The 23,320-nt window shown below is 47.0% G+C and overlaps 2 protein-coding genes across 5 annotated transcripts in view; both read right to left on the reverse strand.

Annotated features, from left to right (window-relative positions):
* LOC106570823 (amyloid-beta A4 precursor protein-binding family A member 1) overlaps positions 1-5,637 on the reverse strand; it is a 67,053-nt gene extending 61,416 nt beyond the window's left edge. For all 3 annotated transcript variants that reach the window (XM_045695331.1, XM_045695330.1, XM_045695329.1), the window contains exon 1: positions 4,951-5,637. In XM_045695331.1, the coding sequence (XP_045551287.1) occupies positions 4,951-5,637 (687 nt within the window). The remainder of the gene's footprint in view (positions 1-4,950) is intronic.
* A 62-nt stretch (positions 5,638-5,699) lies between these two features.
* LOC123727174 (mediator of RNA polymerase II transcription subunit 15) overlaps positions 5,700-23,320 on the reverse strand; it is an 84,740-nt gene continuing 67,119 nt past the window's right edge. Inside the window, exon 3 of one of the 2 annotated variants that reach the window (XM_045695333.1) lies at positions 5,700-6,851. In XM_045695333.1, the coding sequence (XP_045551289.1) occupies positions 5,700-6,761 (1,062 nt within the window). In that variant the 5' untranslated portion in view covers positions 6,762-6,851. Of the gene's footprint in view, positions 6,855-23,320 lie in introns of both variants that reach the window. The other variant, XM_045695332.1, reaches the window with a different exon arrangement.

The following is a 23,320-nucleotide window of genomic DNA, read 5'->3' on the forward strand; positions in this document are numbered from 1 at the left end:
TGCAGACACAACATCCTGCAGACACAACATCCTGCAGACACAACACACTGCAGACACAACATCCTGCAGACACAACACACTGCAGACACAATATCCTGCAGACACAACACAACATCCTGCAGACACAACACACTGCAGACACAACATCCTGCAGACACAACACACTGCAGACACAACATCCTGCAGACACAACATCCTGCAGACACAACACAACATCCTGCAGACACAACATCCTGCAGACACAACACAACATCCTGCAGACACAACACAACATCCTGCAGACACAACACAACACACTGCAGACACAACATCCTGCAGACACAACATCCTGCAGACACAACACAACATCCTGCAGACACAACATCCTGCAGACACAACATCCTGCAGACACAACATCCTGCAGACACAACACAACATCCTGCACTCCTACTGAGAAAGAAGACCTTCGGTGCCTTCGGAAAGTATGCAGAACCCTTGACTTTTTCCACATTTTGTTAGGTTAAAGCCTTATTCTAAAATGGATTAAATCATTTTTTTCCCCTCATCAATCTACACACAATACCCCATAATGACAAAGCAAAAACAGGAATTTTAGAAATGTTTGCTAATTTATAAAAAAAAAATATAAAATTAAATATCACATTTACATAAGTATTCAGACCTTTTACTCAGTACTTTGTTGAAGCACCTTTGGCAGCGATTACAGCCTCAAGTCTTCTTGGGTTTAACGCTACAAGCTTGGCACACCTGTATTTAGGGAGTTTCTCCCATTCTTCTCTGCAGATCCTCTCAAGCTCTCTCAGGTTGGATGGGGAGCATTGCTGCACAGCTATTTTCAGGTCTCTCCAGAGATGTTCAAGTCCGGGCTCTGGCTGGGCCACTCAAGGACATTCAGAGACTTGCCCCGAAGCCACTCCTGCGTTGTCTTGGCTGTGTGCTTAAGGTTGTTGTCCTGTTGGAAGGTGAACCGTTGACCCAGCTTGGAGCAGGTTTACATCAAGGATCTCTCTGTATTTTGCTCAGTTCATCTTTCCCTCAAACCTGACTAGTCTCCTAGTCCCTGCCACTAAAAAACATCCCCACAGCATGATGTTGCCACCACCATGCTTCACCATAGAGATGGTGCCAGGTTTCCTCCAGACGTGACGCTTGGCATTCAGGCCAGAGAGTTCAATCTTAGTTTCAACAGACCAGAGAATCTTGTTTCTCATGGTCTGACAGTCTTTAGGTGCCTCTTGGCAAACTCCAAGCAGGCTGTCATGTGCCTTTTACTGAGGAGTGGCTTCTGTCTGGCCACTCTACCATAGAGGCCTGATAGGTGGAGTGCTGCAGAGGTGGTTATCCTTCTGGAAGGTTCTCCCAAATCCACAGAGGAACTCTAGAGCTCTGTCAGAGTGACCATCGGGTTCTTGGTGCTCAGCTCAGGCTGGGTCACTGTGTTCTTGGGGACGTTCAATGCTGCAGAAATGTTTTGGTACCCTTCCCCAGATATGTGCCTCGACACAATCCTGTCTCGGAGCTCTATGGACAATTCCTTTGACCTTATGGCTTGGTTTTTGCTCTGACATGCACTGTCAACTGTGGGGCCGTATATAGACAGGTGTGTGTCTTTCCAAATCATGTCCAATCAATTGAATTTACCACAGGTGGACTCCAATCAAGTTGTAGAAACATCTCAAGGATGCACAATGGAAAGAGGATGCACCTGAGCTCAATTTCAAGTCTCATAGCAAAGGGTCTGAATACTTATGTAAACAAGGTATTTCTTTTAATACATTTGCAAAAAAAATCTAAAAACCTGTCCATGCTCCATTGCCCATAGTTCTAGTACAATGAACAGCCATGTCACAGTGGCTACTGGTACTGTCTCCACAATATATGATGCCTTTGTACCAAGGCTGAGCACCGCTCTACACATTTACAATAAGCTAGCAGAATTCACCATGGAATGGGGGACGAGGGGGACAGGGGGACGGACTGGGGGACACAGGGACGGACGGGGGGACACAGGGACGGACGGGGGGACGGACAGGGGACGGGGGGACAGGGGGGACACAGGGACGGACGGGGGGACAGGGGGACGGACAGGGGGGACAGGGGGACGGACGGGGGACGAGGGGGACACAGGGACGGACGGGGGATGGGGGGACGGACGGGGCGACGGGGGGGACGGGGGGACAGGGAAGGACGGGGGACGGGATGTACAGACAGAGGCCTGATATGGAGGAAAATAGCCATTCTCTTCATGTTATTGGATACCTGCTGAAATAGTCTCTTCTCCCATGACAGTAGTGAAGAGTACATCCATCCACTTTCCCCTCTCTCCATCACCAACCCCCCTGTACCCCCCTGATCCCCACCACCAACCCCCCTGTACCCCCCTGATCCCCACCACCAACCCCCTGTACCCCCCTGATCCCCACCACCAACCCCCCTGTACCCCCTGATCCCCATCACCAACCCCCTGTACCAGCCCCAACTGCCCCTCTCCCCACCACCAACCCCCTGTACCAGCCCCAACTGCCCCTCTCCCCACCACCAACCCCCTGTACCAGCCCCAACTGCCCCTCTCCCCACCACCAACCCCCCTGTACCAGCCCCAACTGCCCCTCTCCCCACCACCAACCCCCATGGCACACACAGAGCAGCATGCCCTCTCCCTCTCTCTATGCCTCTTCCCCTAGTTGTCACTGACACACGCGCTCGTTATACTAATTAATAGAGAGAGTGTGTGTCTGAGTGAAAAAGAGGCAGGGGCATGGATGGTGAGAGAGAGAGAGAGAGAGAGAGAGAGAGAGGAAGCAGGAGAGATAGTGGGGAAGAAGGTCCATTACATTCTTAGATCCAGTAATCCTCTCTTCCTCATTCTCTCACATACCTCTTTGTCGCCCTGTCTTCCTCCCTCTCCCCCTCTGTGTCAGGATGTCTACAATGCATTTAGAAAAGTATTCAGACCCCTTGACTTTTTCCACATTTTGTTAAGTAACAGTCTTGTTCTAAAATTGATTAAATTCATATTTTTCCAAGCCTTGAGGTCAAAGGAATTGTACGTAGAGCTCTGAGACAGGATTGTGTCGAGGGTAACAAAGGGAAACAAAAAATGTTTGCAGCATTGTAGATGTTTTACAACGGTAGGAACTAGGAGACTAGTCCGGATCGAGGGAAAGATGAACGGAGCAAAGTACAGAGAGATCCTTGATGAAAACCTGCTCCAGAGCGCTCAGACTGGGGCAAAGGTTCACCATCCAACAAGTCAACAAACCTAAGCACACAGCCAAGACAACGCAGGAGTGGCTTCGGGACAAGTCTCTGAATGTCCTTGAGTGGCCTAGCCAGAGCCCGGACTTGAACATCTCTGGAGAGACCTGAAAATAGCTGTGCAGCAATGCTCCCCATCCAACCTGAGAGAGCTTGAGAGGATCTGCAGAGAATAATGGGAGAAACTCCCAAAATACAGGTATGCCAAGCTTGTAGCATCATACCCAAGAAGACTCTACAACGTTATCGCTACCAAAGGTGCTTCAACAAAGTTCTCTAAAAACCTGTTTTTGCTTTGACATTATGGGGTATTGTGTGTAGACTGATGAGGGGAAAAAAACAATTTAATACATTTTAGAATAAGGCTGTTACGTAACAAAATATGGAAAAAGTTAAGAGGTCTGAATACTTTCTGAATGCACTGTATGTCTGGCGGCCAGGACAGCTCCATTTGCAGGGCTAACTCTGACTGTGGAGAGGAGAGGTGGGGTGCTGCAGCAGAGCAGGGCTAATCTGACTGTGGAGAGGAGAGGTGGGGTGCTGCAGCAGAGCAGGGCTAACTGACTGTGGAGAGGAGAGGTGGGGTGCTGCAGCAGAGCAGGGCTAACTGACTGTGGAGAGGAGAGGTGGGGTGCTGCAGCAGAGCAGGGCTAACTCTGACTGTGGAGAGGAGAGGTGGGGTGCTGCAGCAGAGCAGGGCTAACTCTGACTGTGGAGAGGAGAGGTGGGGTGCTGCAGCAGAGCAGGGCTAACTGACTGTGGAGAGGAGAGGTGGGGTGCTGCAGCAGAGCAGGGCTAACTCTGACTGTGGAGAGGAGAGGTGGGGTGCTGCAGCAGTGCAGGGCTAACTGACTGTGGAGAGAAGAGGTGGGGTGCTGCAGCAGAGCTAGCAGGAATACTGATGAGATGAGACCGCTGTTCAAACCATTCAACCAACTAGTCCACTCTATTAGTTGGGGGAGAGGAGAGAAAAGGAGAGAAGAGGAGAGGATAAGAGAAGAGAGGAGGAAAGGAGGAGAGAGGACAGGAGAGAAGAGGAGAGGAGAGGAGAGGAGAGGAGAGGAGAGGAGAGGAGAGGAGAGGAGAGGAGGAGAGGAGAGGAGAGGAGAGGAGAGGAGAGGAGAGGAGAGGAGAGGAGAGGACGACAGGACAGGACAGGACAGGACAGGACAGGACAGGACAGGAGAGAGGAGGAGAGAGGAGGAGAGAAAGGAGAAGAGAGAAGGAGAGGAGAGGAGAGGAGAGGAGAGGAGAGGAGAGGAGAGGAGAGGAGAGGAGAGGAGAGGAGAGGAGAGGAGAGGAGAGGAGAGAGGAGGAGAGAAAGGATTAGAGAAAGGAGAAGGAGAGGAGAGGAGAAGATAGTTGGAGAGGAGGGGATAGAGGACAGGAGAGAGGAGGAGAGGAGGAGTGAAGATCATTTGTCCTCAGGGTAGACAGCCACCACTCAGAAAGAAAAAGGCACAAGTATGACAGACAACTCAGAGGAGAAGAGAGAGAAACAGAGAGATTAAGTAGTAGATAGAGTTATGATGTGAAACGGGGATGGGGATAAACCAAAAGAGGGGAACAGTGTCATGGCTTCATCTCAATAGTCTACAGTGGATTCCTCTTTTCCTCGCCTCCTCTCCTTCATCTGCACTTATCACGCACACACAAACACAGCATTAGCAGTCTGTATAAAGCACTACTCACGTCGCCACCTAGTGAGGGCTGCAGGTCACAACACTCAGCGGTGGGGCTCAGGTCCTGTCTCATCACCCAGATGGGCTCTTTAGGTTCATCAGGGGTATAGGGTGACCTCACCGTCCTGGTCTTCACCTCTTCTATGGCCTCCTTGATGTCCTTTATGGCCAGGGAGATGGCGTCTCTCTTTTCACGACTGTTACGAACCCCAGACCAGTCGTCAGATTCTGCTGGGGGTGGGAAGCACTCTTCTTCACTCTCATCTCCCTCTCCTTCTATCTCTCCTTTGCGGTATGTGGAGTCTGTGGGCGCATCGGATTGAGAATTGTGAGCGTGTTCGGATTCGGGCCACTCTCCCTCCTCTTCCTCTCCTCCTTCCATCATGTCTTCTTCCTCTCCTCCCTCCCGAAGCCCGGCGGCAACTCTCTCCAGACTCTGAGAGCTGAGACTCTCTCTGACCTCAGCTACGATCATGTCGATGTCCTCTTCCCCGTCCTGGTCGCAACTGTCTGCCCGTGGGTACGGAGCAAACTCCGCCTCCTTCTCCGGGCTGTCCGACTCCCCGTCCGAGCGTTCATCGTAGTGGTGGAGCCGTGACCCCACCGCCTCCTGCTGTCGGTAGTCCCCGCATCCTTCCCGCCCCTCGAACAGACGGAACCCCGCCTTCCTCTGCTGGAGGTTCTCATTGGCGTCCATAGGCTCTGCAACCTTTGCGGCGGAAGAGGGAGCGTCGCCGATCTCCTCGTAGACGTGTTCTGTCAGGGAGTAGTCGTAGGCTTCGGAATACGCCTCATCTTCTGGCTCCACCCCTTCCTCCACGCTGCTGTCCCGCCCCCTGTGCTGCTGGCCCCTCCCTCACGGCGGTAGAGAGGCTGGGTGTAGACGTAGTTGGAGTAACCTCCTCCAGGGTTCAGCGTTTCCTCTGCCTCCTCCTGACTAGGGGGTCTCCCAACGTCTGGTAGGGGTTCCCGGGGTAAGGGAGGGGGCTGAGGGGGGTAGTTGAGGTTCAGGTTGGGGTGGGGGTGTTGTTGCTCTGACTCAGCACTCTCTGTGTATCCTTCTGCCTCTGGGCGAAGCGTCACCTCGTAGGTACCGCCGTCGTCCTCCGCCTCAGGATCTAGTACCATGACGGCGTCGCCCTCCGCCCGGTCTGTGTGTGTGTGGAAACCGCTTTCCGTGCTAGCAGAACGAGCTAATGCATAATCATCACCCTCTCTCTCCCTCTCTCTCTCCCCCTCATCCTCCTCCGGCTCATCTGGTTGTGGGGGTAGAGAGTGAACAGGCTGTGGGCCTGGTGGAGGTGGTTGTTCCTCCTCCGGCTCATCTGGTTGTGGGGGTAGAGAGTGAACAGGCTGTGGGCCTGGTGGAGGTGGTTGTTGTTGCTGGGCCCTCTCAGCCTCTCTCTGCTGTCTCTGTGTGTGTCTCTGCTGCTGTGCTCTGAGCCTGGCCTCACTGTCCTCCTGTCTGCGGTAACGTGTCACTGCAGGTCGCGGGATGGGCTGAGACTGACCCTGGGCCTGCTGGGGCTGAGGCTGGGGCTGCTGGGGAGGAAACTGGGCCCCCTGGTGCAGCTCTGCCTCTGGCTCCTCTGTTGACCTCCGCTGTGGGGCTCCTCTGATTCTGCTGCCACCTGCACCAGGGGCCTCATTATACCTCCTGTAGCGCAGAGCTGCGTGGTTGTTGTTTTCACTACTATGGTTGCTAGGCTGCCGGGGCCGCCTGGCAGTGTTGTTGTCGTGGCGTCGGCGTTGAGGAGGGGGCAAGTCGGCTTCCACGTCCTCGCTCAGTTCCTGGCCTAACTCCGCCTCCTGGGGGTTCATGGCTGCCTCGGATTGGTTGAGAGGAAGAGGGGGGAGGGGTTTAGGCAAAATGCATGGCCTGCCGTCGAGGGGAAGACAAGCAGCTCAGATCTTCTGAGGCAAAGAGAGAGAGAGAAAGACAGAGGAGATAGTTAGAACACTATTTTAATCCAGCACATGCTGAACTGAGTTAACAACAAAGTGAACGAATGAATGACGGAGTACAATATGACATTTTATGAAATAGTTTGGGGAATGGCCTCGTCTCTGAGGAAGGATCCTCTGAGCCAGATGATGTGATGGCAGGTAGTTCTATGCGGGGCCGCTGGCATCGAATACCTGCTGGGGAAAAGGATTTCTAATGGCGGCCTTAAGGTTATTATAGCTGGTGGAGGTGGATGGTGGTCGAAAACTTTTGCTGGAAAGACAGTAAGTGAGAGAACAAGGGTAAGTTGACATAGAAATACATTTACTCCCATTGGTTGAGAGAGAGGAAGGTGATAATTGCCAGCGAGCCCATAGGTTAAACAGCACACTTGAGGAATGGGAAAGGTGGATAGTTAGTCAATTATACAACTGAAATACGTCTCCCGCATTTAACCCAACCCCTCTGAATCAGAGAGGTGTAGTGGGCTGACATAATCAACATCCACGTTTTAAATACCTTGCTTAGGGGCAGAACAACAGATTTTTACCTTGTCAGCGCAGGGATTCGATCCAGCAACCTTTCAGTTACCAGTCCAACACTCTAACCACTAGACCACCTGCTGCCATGTGTGGAATGTACATTATTGTTCTGTGATTACAGGCTATAAGGTAAATAGGTGACTGACATGCCACACATGGCTAATAGGAAAGAGGAGAAGAAACTGATGATGATGATGATGATGATACGTTTGTATTCATTTCCACTATGAATACTGGGATACAAAGTGAATTATATTATTCTTACTGGATGAAGTTAAACAAGCATAAACCAGCCTTCCTGATTGAACTTGATCAGCCTTCCTGATTGAACTTGATCAGCCTTCCTGATTGAACTTGACCCGCCTTCCTGATTGAACTTGACCCGCCTTCCTGATTGAACTTGACCAGCCTTCCTGATTGAACTTGACCAGCCTTCCTGATTGAACTTGATCAGCCTTCCTGATTGAACTTGACCCGCCTTCCTGATTGAACTTGATTAGCCTTCCTGATTGAACTTGACCCGCCTACCTGATTGAACTTGATCAGCCTTCCTGATTGAACTTGACCCGCCTTCCTGATTGAAATTGATTAGCCTTCCTGATTGAACTTGACCCGCCTTCCTGATTGAACTTGACCCGCCTTCCTGATTGAACTTGACCCGCCTTCCTGATTGAACTTGATCAGCCTTCCTGATTGAACTTGACCCGCCTTCCTGATTGAACTTGACCAGCCTTCCTGATTGAACTTGACCAGCCTTCCTGATTGAACTTGACCAGCCTTTCTGATTGAACTTGACCCGCCTTCCTGATTGAACTTGACCAGCCTTCCTGATACAAACTGAAACTCAATTTTAAAAGGATATTAGTCACTTTTATATGAAAATGAAAGTTCAGTAAAACGATTTCTTTACGAGGAAAAACCACAGTGTCTCATTACTGAAACCTTCATCAATCGGAGCATGGAGTTTTTAATGCCATAAATCATGAGACAGCTGGACCACAGTAACAACTTCATAGACCTACTCACTTACCCTCTGTTGAAGATGCGTCCAGAGCTCTCACCTGACACACACACACACACACACACACACACACACACACACACACACACACACACACACACACACACACACAGAGGCAGATCAGCGTGACTAGGATCAGTCATAAAGAAATATATATAACTCAAACTGTGCATACTAAATCAAATCAAATCGTATTGGTCACATACACATCCACAAAATCCTTACTACCACCAACACCAGACAATCAGTTCATCACTGAAAGGAATATAGGACCTGTTTTGATCATGTCATTGCCTAGACTGGTCAAAGCTTTATTTAAACCGTTTGAATTTGAACTACGACATGGAAAGTGGACCACCCTGCTACAATACTGAAGCACTCTGACTGGGACCATTTAACCCTCATACTACTGACTGGGACCATTTAACCTTCATACTACTGACTGGGACCATTTAACCCTCATACTACTGACTGGGACCATTTAACCTTCATACTACTGATTGGGACCATTTAACCATCATACTACCGACTGGGACCATTTAACCTTCATACTACCGACTGGGACCATTTAACCATCATACTACCGACTGGGACCATTTAACCATCATACTACTGACTGGGACCATTTAACCCTCATACTACCGACTGGGACCATTTAACCCTCATACTACCGACTGGGACCATTTAACCATCATACTACCGACTGGGACCATTTAACCCTCATACTACTGACTGGGACCATTTAACCTTCATACTACCGACTGGGACCATTTAACCATCATACTACTGACTGGGACCATTTAACCCTCATACTACTGACTGGGACCATTTAACCCTCATACTACTGACTGGGACCATTTAACCATCATACTACCGACTGGGACCATTTAACCATCATACTACCGACTGGGACCATTTAACCCTCATACTACTGACTGGGACCATTTAACCCTCATACTACCGACTGGGACCATTTAACCCTCATACTACCGACTGGGACCATTTAACCCTCATACTACTGACTGGGACCATTTAACCCTCATACTACTGACTGGGACCATTTAACCCTCATACTACCGACTGGGACCATTTAACCCTCATACTACCGACTGGGACCATTTAACCCTCATACTACTGACTGGGACCATTTAACCCTCATACTACTGACTGGGACCATTTAACCCTCATACTACCGACTGGGACCATTTAACCCTCATACTACTGACTGGGACCATTTAACCCTCATACTACCGACTGGGACCATTTAACCATCATACTACCGACTGGGACCATTTAACCCTCATACTACCGACTGGGACCATTTAACCCTCATACTACCGACTGGGACCATTTAACCTTCATACTACCGACTGGGACCATTTAACCTTCATACTACTGACTGGGACCATTTAACCCTCATACTACTGACTGGGACCATTTAACCCTCATACTACTGACTGGGACCATTTAACCCTCATACTACCGACTGGAGTAATTTAACCATTTAACCCTCATACTACTGACTGGGACCATTTAACCCTCATACTACCGACTGGGACCATTTAACCCTCATACTACCAACTGGAGTAATTTAACCCTCATACTACCAACTGGAGTAATTTAACCCTCATACTACCAACTGGAGTAATTTAACCCTCATACTACCGACTGGGACCATTTAACCCTCATACTACCAACTGGGACCATTTAACCCTCATACTACCGACTGGGACCATTTAACCCTCATACTACTGACTGGGACCATTTAACCCTCATACTACCGACTGGGACCATTTAACCCTCATACTACCGACTGGGACCATTTAACCCTCATACTACTGACTGGGACCATTTAACCCTCATACTACCGACTGGGACCATTTAACCCTCATACTACTGACTGGGACCATTTAACCCTCATACTACCGACTGGGACCATTTAACCCTCATACTACCGACTGGGACCATTTAACCCTCATACTACCGACTGGGACCATTTAACCCTCATACTACCGACTGGGACCATTTAACCATCATACTACTGACTGGGACCATTTAACCCTCATACTACTGACTGGGACCATTTAACCCTCATACTACTGACTGGGACCATTTAACCCTCATACTACTGACTGGGACCATTTAACCCTCATACTACCGACTGGGACCATTTAACCCTCATACTACTGACTGGGACCATTTAACCATCATACTACTGACTGGGACCATTTAACCCTCATACTACTGACTGGGACCATTTAACCCTCATACTACCGACTGGGACCATTTAACCATCATACTACCGACTGGGACCATTTAACCCTCATACTACCGACTGGGACCATTTAACCATCATACTACCGACTGGGACCATTTAACCCTCATACTACTGACTGGGACCATTTAACCCTCATACTACCGACTGGGACCATTTAACCCTCATACTACTGACTGGGACCATTTAACCCTCATACTACTGACTGGGACCATTTAACCCTCATACTACCAACTGGGACCATTTAACCCTCATACTACCGACTGGGACCATTTAACCCTCATACTACTGACTGGGACCATTTAACCCTCATACTACTGACTGGGACCATTTAACCCTCATACTACTGACTGGGACCATTTAACCTTCATACTACCGACTGGGACCATTTAACCTTCATACTACTGACTGGGACCATTTAACCCATCATACTACTGACTGGGAAAATTTAAGACACATACTACCATTTAACTTTCATACTACCGACTGGGACCATTTAACCTTTGTGACCATTGTGAGTGAGTGAGTGTCGGCCTGTTGCTGTCTCTCCCTCCCTGCTCCCTGTCATTCACTCTCACTACTGCGACTAGAGCGTCACCTTGCTCTGCCTCCTCTCCCTCGCGCTTTATCAGCTCTGGTTAATAAAGTAGCTTGAAGAATGACTTTTCTGCTGTTTCCATTACTCGGATCAGACCAGGTCTGGATCCGACCAGGTCAATACGGGACGGGTCTAGTTGTCCTCGGGTCCGTTCAGAACTGGTTTCTATATTAAACTAATGAATTGTCCATTTTAGAACGGGTCCAACTTTCTGGACTCTTTAAGACCTTTAACAGACACACAGTCAGAGCACGCATCTCTGGTAACCATGGTGATGGTCTCCCTTGACAGTGGCTAGGCGAAGTGTTCAGACTGCAGCAAAAATGTCTACCTGCACACACACACACGCAGGTGGCATGCAAACAGAACACACACACACACACACACAGGCATGTAGGCTGACACTCAAACATACAAACACGCCAATGTGTATGCATGCTCACACACACACGTACATACACAGACAGACACACAAACATAGACATACACATGTCACACACACTCTCCCTCCCTAGGGACCTGCCAGGTCTTACCCGCAACAACAAGAGGAAGGAGAAAACAATCGATGGTGACATACCAGGAAAAAGAGAGAGACAGAACAGCTCTATATCCAAATGAAGGAGAGGCTGCAGTAGAATGAAACAACAACACTGTGGCAGTCCAGAGAGATGGTAGGAGGGGGAGAGAGAGATGGAGAGAGAGAGAGAGAGAGAGAGAGGGTAGGAGGGGGCGAGAGAGCGAGAGAGGCAGAGAGGGAGAAAAAGGATGGGAGGTAGGAGAGAGGATAGGACGGGGAGAGAGAGAAAGAGAGAGAGAGGGAGAGAGAGCGAGTGCAGCGAGAGAGTGGGGGAGAGAGGGCGAGAGAGAGAGAGAGAGGGGGAGAGAGGATAGAGAGAAAGAAATAGATGGAGAGAGAGGGAGAGAGAGAGAGCCTGCTGAAGTGGGAAAATTGACTGCTATCAATTTACATACTACAGAACATGATCGATCTGCCTGCTACTGCACTAAATCTAGGAGGGGGCTTTCAGATGAATAAACAGACAGGAATAAACACACACACATCAGTTCTGACGCAGTCTTTCATCCATATACAGCATGAACAGCAAACAAAGGAGAACATATACACATTCTGCAACCCAATCACTAATAGCTAAGATAGATGAATGCATAAAGTGTGCTGTACTCGTGCCCTCAAATATACATGCCAGAGATAGAGGGAGGGCACCACAGCAGGGTACCAGAGCAGGGTACCACAGTAGGGTACCACAGCAGGGTACCTCAGCAGGGTACCACAGCAGGACACCAGCAGGGTACCACAGCAGGGTACCACAGCAGGACACCTCAGCAGGGTACCACAGCAGGGTACCACAGCAGGACACCTCAGCAGGGTACCACAGTAGGGTACCTCAGCAGGGTACCTCAGCAGGGTACCTCAGCAGGGTACCACAGCAGGGTACCACAGCAGGACACCTCAGCAGGGTACCACAGTAGGGTACCTCAGCAGGGTACCTCAGCAGGGTACCACAGCAGGGTACCTCAGCAGGGTACCTCAGCAGGGTACCACAGCAGGACACCACAGCAGGGTACCACAGCAGGGTACCACAGCAGGGTACCTCAGCAGGGTACCACAGCAGGGTTAGGGTATGTTAGATGGCTCTGATATGCTGCTGTGAAGGAGGAGGCTGAGGATACTGCATGAATATTTCATCATCATTACTGGTCTGAAGTTTCACCTCTATACTGTACTGGATGGAACCCGTCCTTTTAATATTTCATCACACCTTGTTTCTCCATACCTCTTACCCCTCCTCACCCCTCCTCACCCCTACACTCCCTCATTCTCCATCCTCACCCCTATGCTCCCTCATTCTCCCTCCTCACCCTTACACTACCCCCTTACCCCTCCCCTCACAACCTCAAAAAAGTGACAGAGCATCAATTTACAGATCTTATCAGACCAGAGCCTGAAAAGACTACATTCCATGATGACCTCTTACCCCTCTCTCTTCTCCTACCCCTGAGGTTCTGAAGTGACGTCCGACCCAGCAGGAATGACTGAGAGAGGTTATCTGTAGCCAGAACAACCTACTGTAACCTCCAACCTGTCTGCCAGTCTCGCTGTCTCTCTCTCAATAGCAAGGCTATGCTCACTGAGTCTGTACATAGTCAAAGCTTTCCTTAATGTTGGGTCAGTCACTGTGGTCAGGTATTCTGCCACTGTGTACTCTCTGTTTAGGGCCAAATAGCATTCCAATTTGCTCTGCTTTCGGTTCATTCTTTCCCGTGTGTGAAATAGTTATCTTTTTGCTTTCTCATAATTTGGTTGGGTCTAATGTTGTTGCTGTCCTGGGGCTCTGTGGGGTCTGTTTGTGAAGAGTACCAGAACCAGCTGGCTGAGAGGACTCTTCTCTCTGTAAGTGAGGGCTTTGTGGTGGAATGTCTGGGCATTGCTTCCTTTTAGGAGGTTGTAGATTTGTTGATAACTAGCAGGCATAGTCCTAATTCTGCACTGCTGGCATTGTTTGGGGTTTTGAGTTGTACAGAAATTATATTTTTGCAGAATTCTCTACTTCTCTCTCACTCTCCTCTCTCTATTTCCTACCCTCTCTACTTCTCTCTCTCTCTCTATTTCCTTCAATCATTCTCTCTCTCGCTCTCTTACTACAGAAGAATAACACAATTCAGTCCTAGCCTCTACAGTGCTTGAGGTGGGGCTGAGCAGCTTCAAAGAATTGGTTTATTTGAAAGTCTGAATATAAAGTGCTTTTTAACATCAGTAAATAAGTGTATGTTACAAAGGTACTGCAACACCCAACTGACATGTACAGATCGTTACCTCACATATGTTTTAGACAACACCCTTTCATTGAATAAACCATCCTTTAAACACAACACTGCAAATTACACAATTTCATTTCTGAATGTGGTGAAGCCTCAATACTGTCATTTCAGACTCTTTCTTTATATATATCACCTTTATTGAACTAGACAAGTCAGTTAAGAACAAATTCTTATTTACAATGACAGACCAATGCTCAGGGAAAGAACGACAGATTGTTCACCTTGTCAGCTCTGGGATTCGAACCAGCAACCTTCCGGTTACTGGCCCAACGCTCTAACCACCAGGATACCCGCCGCCCCAACGAGTGATCTCTCTATCAGCCCATCAATCACCACTCATAACGACTTGTCTTACAGTGTTCCGTCAACAAAGATTTACCCATAATTCCGGTCGAGTATGTTGCATTCATTCCCGTGCTAAAGGAGCCATTGAGAGTTATTCATTGACACATGTAGGGTAGTACTGAACACCCACACACGTGCATGCATGCGCACAGACGCACACAAACAAAATCGCATTTGACTCCTGCATCCGGTTGGAGAACAGGGAATTATTCCATTCTGTGAGCGGTGTTGAAACTTACGTTTCATCCCTCCACGTGAGAATAAATTGCCAAGCGTACTTCTCCTGGCTAGCCTAGTTTACGTGAAAATGGCTAACGCAGGTCTAACCGGAGACATAAAAAGAAAGATTATGACATGGAAACAGGTGGTGCGCAAGTGAAATCCCCGGTTTGGAAGGACGCTGGAGTCATTGTGGAGGACAACAACTGGTAGATAGATGCGCAGCCAGCAAAATGTGTAATCAGGTATTTGTTTACAAGAGGCTAATTCAGTTTATTATCAGCTAATTATGACATGAATTCAGGCTTTCGTTCATTTAGAACCATAACCAGGCCATATTCAGATTAAACTGGTGCGCTGGTAATACTTTGAGTAGCATAGACTATAGCCTACTAAACACATCTATTTTAACAGCCTATATTCTATTCTGGGAATAGTTTATTTACGTTTTAATTAAACTATATGATTACCTAAACAATATTGAATGTAAAGGTCTTGTTTTTTTATGTCAACTATAGGCTTCATTAGGTAAGAGGAAAGCCCTTATTTCAGAGCGATTTGAGTTGTCAATGTGCCGCATCTCCTTGTAAAAATAAAATATGCATTTTTTAATTCATGGCATGGTATCCTTTTATCTAAGTGTTGAATAGACATGCAGACAAATTAATTCATGCAAGGAGGGGACTAATAGACTACTACTCTGGCATCATAAAAATATTTAAATAAATAGATTTTATTTGGCGGGTCACTGATCGTCTCTGGGAAGAATTCTATGAGGGTGGGTCGGGTTGCGAAGAAAAATCTGCCATGATGTCGGATATCCGGTGGGGCTCTGAATTGATGTGGCCGGTGTTGGGCGGGTGCGGCTCCAAAAAAACGGACTTCTGCAGGATTAAACATACGCACACCCGAGCCGTCGCTAAACAATGGATTTACTAATTCCCTCTGTCTTTCTCTGTCTGATTTTTCTCATTCCCACTCTAGCTCACACGCTGACTCACTGTCATTAATTATGTAATTAAATTACTCTGCCTAGAGAAATCACCTATGAGGCGGGGAGAGAGGGGGAGCTGGAAAGAGAGAGATATGCAGTGATAGAGAAAGGGAAGAGGGAGATGGATAGGGAAAGAGATGAAGCTAGAGTGAGCGACACAGAGAAAGAGAGAGAGAAAGAAAGGGAGATGGATGAATAGAAAGAGAGAGGAAGAGATGCTTGATGATCCTAAATTCTGATAACTAAAAAAATATGACTGCCTCTCTCAATTAAATTCAAATGGCTTTATTGGTATGGGAAACGTGTTTAAATGGCCAAAACTAGTGAAATAGATAAAACAAAAGTGAAATAAACAATAACAAATTTACAGTAAACATTACACTCACAAAAGTTCCAAATGAATAAAGGCATTTCAAATGTCATTATGGCTATATACTGTGTTGTAACAATGTGCAAATAGTTAAAGTACACAAGGGGATTTATAATGGTGTTTGTTCTCCACTGGGACCCTGTTCTCATCACAACAGGTCACACATCTTGCTGCTGTGATGGCACACTGTGGTATTTCACCTAATAGATATGGGAGTTTATCAAAATTGGATTTGTTTTCTAATTCTTTGTGGGTCTGTGTAATCTGAGGGAAATATGTGTGTCTAATATGGTCATACATTTGGCAGGAGGTTAGGAAGTGCAGCTCAGTTTCCACCTCATTCTGTGGGCAGTGTGAACACAGCCTGTCTTCTCTTGAGAGCCAGGTCTGCCTATGACGGCCTCTCTCAACAGCAAGGCTATGCTCACAGAGTCTGTATATAGTCAAAGCTTTCCTTCATTTTGGGTCAGTCACAGTGGTCAGGTATTCTGCCACTTTGTACTCTCTGTTTAGGGCCAAATAGCATTCTAGTTTGCTCTGCTTTTTTTGTTAATTACTTGACACATTGGAAATAATTATCTTTTTGTTTTCTCATGATTTGGTTGGGTCTAATTGTGTTGCTGTCCTGGGGCTCTGTTTGTGAACAGAGCCCCAGGACCAGCTTGCTTAGAGGACTCTTCTCCACGTTCATCTTTTGTAGGCGATGGCTTTGTTATGGAAGGTTTGGGAATCGCTTCTTTTTAGATGATTCTGGATTTTGATAATGAGTGGGTATCGGCCTAATTCTGCTCTGCATGCATTATTTGGTATGTCAAATGTTATGTTCCTTTTAATGGCATAGAAGGCCCTTCTTGTCTCTCAGATCGTTCACAGCTTTGTGGAACTTACATGTGGTGCCGATGTTTGGGCTGAGGTACGTATCTTTTGTTTGTGTGCTCTAAGGCAACGGTGTCTAGATGGAAGTTGTATTTCTGGTCCTGGCAACTGGACCTTTTTTTGGAACACCATTATTTTTGTTATACTGAGATTTACTGTCAGGGCCCAGGTCTGACAGAATCTGTGCAGAAGATCTAGGTGCTGCTGTAGGCCCCCATTGGTTAGGGACAGAAGCACCAGGTCATCAACAAACAATAGACATTTGACTTCAGATTTTAGTAGTGCAAGACTGAGTGTTACAGACTGTTCTAGTGCCCTCGCCAATTCCTTGATATATGTGTTGAAGAGGGCTTAAGCTACAGTCGTGGCCAAAAGTTTTGAGAATGACACAAATATTAATTTCCACAAAGTCTGTTGCTTCAGTGTCTTTAGATATTTTTGTCAGATGTTACTATGGAATACTGAAGTATATTTACAAGCATTTCATAAGTGTCAAAGGCTTTTATTGACAATTACATGAAGTTGATGCAAAGAGTCAATATTTGCAGTGTTGACCCTTCTTTTTCAAGACTTCTGCAATCCGCCCTGGCATGCTGTCAATTAACTTCTGGGCCACATCCTGACTGATGGCAGCCCATTCTTGCATAATCAATGCTTGGAGTTTGTCAGAATTTGTGGGTTTTTGTTTGTCCACCCGCCTCTTGAGGATTGACCACAAGTTTTCAATGGGATTAAGGTCTGGGGAGTTTCCTGGCCATGGACCCAAAATATTGATGTTTTGTTCCCCGAGCCACATGGTTATCAATTTTGACTTATGGCAAGGTGCTCCATCATGATGGAAACGGCATTGTTCGTCACCAAACTGTTCCTGGATGGTTGGGAGAAGTTGCTCTCGGAGGACGTGTTGGTACAATTCTTTATTCATGGCTGTGTTCTTAGGCAAAATTGTGAGTGAGCCCACTCCCTTGGCTGAGAAGCAACCCCACACATGAATGGTCTCAGGATGCTTTACTGTTGGCATGACACAGGACTGATGTTAGCGCTCACCTTGTCTTCTCCGGACAAGCTTTTTTCCGGATGCCCCAAACAATCGGAAAGGGGATTCATCAGAGAAAATGACTTTACCCCAGTCCTCAGCAGTCCAATCCCTGTACCTTTTGCAGAATATCAGTCTGTCCCTGATGTTTTTCCTAGAGAGAAGTGGCTTCTTTGCTGCCCTTCTTGACACCAGACCATCCTCCAAAAGTCTTCACCTCACTGTGCGTGCAGATGCACTCACACCTGCCTGCTACCATTTCTGAGCAAGCTCTGTACTGGTGGTGCCCCGATCCTGCAGCTGAATCAACTTTAGGAGACGGTCCTGGCGCTTGCTGGACTTTCTTGGGCGCCCTGAAGCCTTCTTCACAACAATTGAACTGCTCTCCTTGAAGTTCTTGATGATCCGATAAATGGTTGATTCAGGTACAATCGTACTGGCAGCAATATCCTTGCCTGTGAAGCCCTTTTTGTGCAAAGCAATGATTACGGCACGTGTTTCCTTGCAGGTAACCATGATTGAGAGAGGAAGAACAATGATTCCAAGCACCACCCTCCTTTTGAAGCTTCCAGTCTGTTATTCAAACTCAATCAGCATGACAGAGTGATCTCCAGCCTTGTCCTCGTCAACACTCACACCTGTGTTAACGAGAGAATCACTGACATGATGTCAGCTGGTCCTTTTGTGGCAGGGCTAAAATGCAGTGGAAATGTTTTTTGGGATTCAGTTAATTTGCATGGCAAAGAGGGACTTTGCAATTCATCTAATCACTCTTCATAACATTCTGGAGTATATGCAAATTTCCATCATACAAACTGAGGCAGCAGACTTTGTGAAAATTAATATTTGTGTCATTCTCAAAACTTTTGGCCACGACTGTACATCCCCGTCTCACCCCACGGACCTGTGGAAAGAAATTTGTTTTTCTTTGCCAATTTTAACCGCATACTTGTTGTTTGTTTACAATGGATTTTATAATGTATGTTTTTCCCCCCCAACACCACTTTCCATCAATTTGAATAGCAGACCCTCATGCCAAATTGAGTCGAAAGCATAAGAAGACTTGCCATTGTTTTGGTTTGTTTGTCAGTTAGGGTGTGCAGGGTGAAATACGTGGTCTGTCTAGAAGGGATTGAATTTGTTGTTGCCTAATTGTTTTTTGGTAGGTTTCTACACTACTTTCCTTCCATCTATTGGGTTGAGGTCAGTGATAAAGTAATCTACAGTAATACTGCCAAGGAATGAGCTGTAGGTGTACCTACCGTAAGAGTCTCCTCAAAGCCTACCATTGACTGTGTACAGACCCAGCATACGACAGAGCTGCAGGAGTTGTGACCTGTTTTTGTTGGTTGTTTTGTCATAGTTGTGTCTAGGGGAGAATGCTGTCACCTCCAGGTAGGTGTTTGTCCCCTTGTCCCCCTGTGTGCTGAGGGTGACAGTCACCACAGACTAGTACATGTCCACAGGCCTGGAAATGGTTGATCTCCCCGTCTACGGTGGAGAAGCTGTCATCGTTATAGTATGGGGATTCTATTGGGGGGGGGGATATAGGTAGCACACAGGAGGACATTTTTCTCTGTTGATCATTTCCTCATTAATTTCTAGCCAGATGTAAAATGTTAATGTTATGACTAATTTAATACAGTAGGTTAGGTCTGCTCTATGCCTAATTAGCATACCCCCCTGAGTCTCTACACTGTTTCACACCTTGTAGTTTGGTGGATGGGACTACCAGTTCTCTGGAACCTAGAGGGCAACCAGTGGGTCCATCTCCTCTATCCCATGTTTCTTGTAGGACAAACACACATCAACACACACACTATTTGGGTGTATAATAATATATAATAGGATAAGAAACACAGATCTACCTAGTCTCTATGTAAATGGCTTGTTGTGAGCAGTAAGTGTTTGTTTTTTTACAATGACTGGAGTATCTGTACGGTGTCTGTCTTCAGAGACATCCCTCTGCTTTGGTTGCTTTTTCATTAGTCGAGAAGACAGTTGGTGCTTTATTCCCATTGGTGGACAGAGGTTTCTGTGTTAGACTTTCTGGGTGCATCTCAAAGTCCACACCCTCACATCCTTTCCTTGAGATCCCTGAGATGAGAGGAGGAAGCGTTGTTTGACTATTGAGATCAAAGAGAGGAGGTCATGTTAGACTATTAAGATCTGTCCCGTGTTAAAGTCATTTCCTTCACCTGCCGTCCCAGAGGGAGATATTTACTGAGCCCATTCAATCCGGCCCACGGGGAAAACGATGTCAATCGACATTGAAAAGATGAAAACCAAATGGAAACTGTAGACATGATAATGGACCTATATTTTTTTATTTACCTTTAATTAACTAGGCAAGTCGGTTAAGAACAAATTCTTATTTTCAATGACGGCCTAGGAACAGTGCCTTGTTCAGGGGCAGAACGACAGATTGTTACCTTGTCAGCTTGGGGATTTGATCTTGCAAACTTTCGGTTACAAGTCCAACGCTCTAACCACTAGGCTATAGACTTATAGATTTAGACTCTTTACTTTGTCTAGCTTGATAAGTCATTTATAGTCTCTTTACTCTGTCCAGCTTGCTAACAGTCATTATAGTCTCTTTACTCTGTCCAGCTTGCTAACAGTCATTATAGTCTCTTTACTCTGTCCAGCTTGATAACAGTCATTATAGTCTCTTTACTCTATCCAGCTTGCTAACAGTCATCGAAACGAAATTTAGACAGACAGGGAGCATCGAAATTCCAAAAGCGATGGATAAAGGATTTTTTTGACGGCAAGGAAAAATAATACATTTTTAGTGCGACCCTCCGGACCTCGATGAAGACCGAATGACCTCGGGGCAAAATGAGTTTGACACCCCTGTCCTAGAGGAACTTAAGGCAGGACTAAAGACATGTCACAGACAGACAGACACACACCCCTAGAGGCACTTAGCTCAGGCTATATTCATGTCAACAGCTGGCATCAGATCAGAGGTGACTGATGACAGTAACACAGTGCACTGCCCTGCCACAACAAACACTACCTATTAACATCAGAGACATTATCTTAGAGCAGCGGTTCCCAAACTAGGGGTTGCGACCCCATGTGGGTCACCTGATATGAAAATGGGGCCACGGGAGAATATCCAAAATCCTCCCCTCCAACCCCAAAAATATATCCAGTGCATTTGGAAAGTATTCCGACATCTTGACTTTTCCCATATTTTGTTACATTACAGCCTTATTCTAAAATTGATTAAATCGTTTTTTCCCCTCATCACTCTACACACAATACCCCGTAATGACAAAGCAAAAACAGGTTTTTAGACATTTTTGCAAATGTTATAAATATATATATATATAACTGAAATATATACACTGCTCAAAAAAATAAAGGGAACACTTAAACAACACAATGTAACTCCAAGTCAATCACACTTCTGTGAAATCAAACTGTCCACTTAGGAAGCAACACTGATTGACAATAAATGTCACATGCTGTTGTGCAAATGGAATAGACAACAGGTGGAAATTATAGGCAATTAGCAAGACACCCCCAATAAAGGAGTGGTTCTGCAGGTGGTGACCACAGAGCACTTCTCAGTTTCTATGCTTCCTGGCTGATGTTTTGGTCACTTTTGAATGCTGGCGGTGCTTTCACTTATGTGGTAGCATGAGACGGAGTCTACAACCCACACAAGTGGCTCAGGTAGTGCAGCTCATCCAGGATGGCACATCAATGCGAGCTGTGGCAAGAAGGTTTGCTGTGTCTGTCAGCGTAGTGTCCAGAGCATGGAGGCGCTACCAGGAGACAGGCCAGTACATCAGGAGACGTGGAGGAGGCCGTAGGAGGGCAACAACCCAGCAGCAGGACCGCTACCTCCGCCTTTGTGCAAGGAGGAGCAGGAGGAGCACTGCCAGAGCCCTGCAAAATGACCTCCAGCAGGCCACAAATGTGCATGTGTCTGCTCAAACGGTCAGAAACAGACTCCATGAGGGTGGTATGAGGGCCCGACGTCCACAGGTGGGGGTTGTGCTTACAGCCCAACACCGTGCAGGACGTTTGGCATTTGCCAGAGAACACCAAGATTGGCAAATTTGCCACTGGCGCCCTGTGCTCTTCACAGATGAAAGCAGGTTCACACTGAGCACATGTGACAGACGTGACAGAGTCTGGAGACGCCGTGGATAACGTTCTGCTGCCTGCAACATCCTCCAGCATGACCGGTTTGGCGGTGGGTCAGTCATGGTGTGGGGTGGCATTTCTTTGGGGGGCCGCACAGCCCTCCATGTGCTCGCCAGAGGTAGCCTGACTGCCGTTAGGTACCGAGATGAGATCCTCAGACCCCTTGTGAGACCATATGCTGGTACGGTTGGCCCTGGGTTCCTCCTAATGCAAGACAATGCTAGACCTCATGTGGCTGGAGTGTGTCAGCAGTTCCTGCAAGAGGAAGGCATTGATGCTATGGACTGGCCCGCCCGTTCCCCAGACCTGAATCCAATTGAGCACATCTGGGACATCATGTCTCGCTCCATCCACCAACGCCACGTTGCACCACAGACTGTCCAGGAGTTGGCGGATGCTTTAGTCCAGGTCTGGGAGGAGATCCCTCAGGAGACCATCCGCCACCTCATCAGGAGCATGCCCAGGCGTTGTAGGGAGGTCATACAGGCACGTGGAGGCCAGACACACTACTGAGCCTCATTTTGACTTGTTTCTAAGGACATTACATCAAAGTTGGATCAGCCTGTAGTGTGGTTTTCCACTTTAATTTTGAGTGTGACTCCAAATCCAGACCTCCATGGGTTGATAAATTGGATTTCCATTGATTATTTTTGTGTGATTTTGTTGTCAGCACATTCAACTATGTAAAGAAAAAAGTATTTAATAAGATTATTTCATTCATTCAGATCTAGGATGTGTTATTTTAGTGTTCCCTTTATTTTTTTGAGCAGTGTGTATATATATATGAAACTGAAATATCACATTTACATAAGTATTCAGAACCTTTACTCCAGGCCTGGGCAATTAGTTTCCAAGGAGGGCCACATTAGAATATATTTTTGCCATCGCGGACCAGAATCATATTATACATCATGTATGACTGTGTTGACAGATATATCTACTGTAAATCACATCCAGATACGCTATTTATTTAACTTTTTTTAACATGCACAGAAATAAACCACATCCATGTTCTCCTTTTGGTAGGTCAGTTAAACATTAAACATACAATGAACTACACCGAGGGAAAAGTACACTGTGCATTCAGCACCACGGACAGAACTCTTGTCAACGGGTATGCACAAGAAAGAGAGAGAGCTCAACATTACATTTAA

Source organism: Salmo salar, chromosome ssa15 (assembly GCF_905237065.1).
Source record: "Salmo salar chromosome ssa15, Ssal_v3.1, whole genome shotgun sequence".
In the NCBI taxonomy this organism is placed as follows: domain Eukaryota; kingdom Metazoa; phylum Chordata; class Actinopteri; order Salmoniformes; family Salmonidae; genus Salmo; species Salmo salar.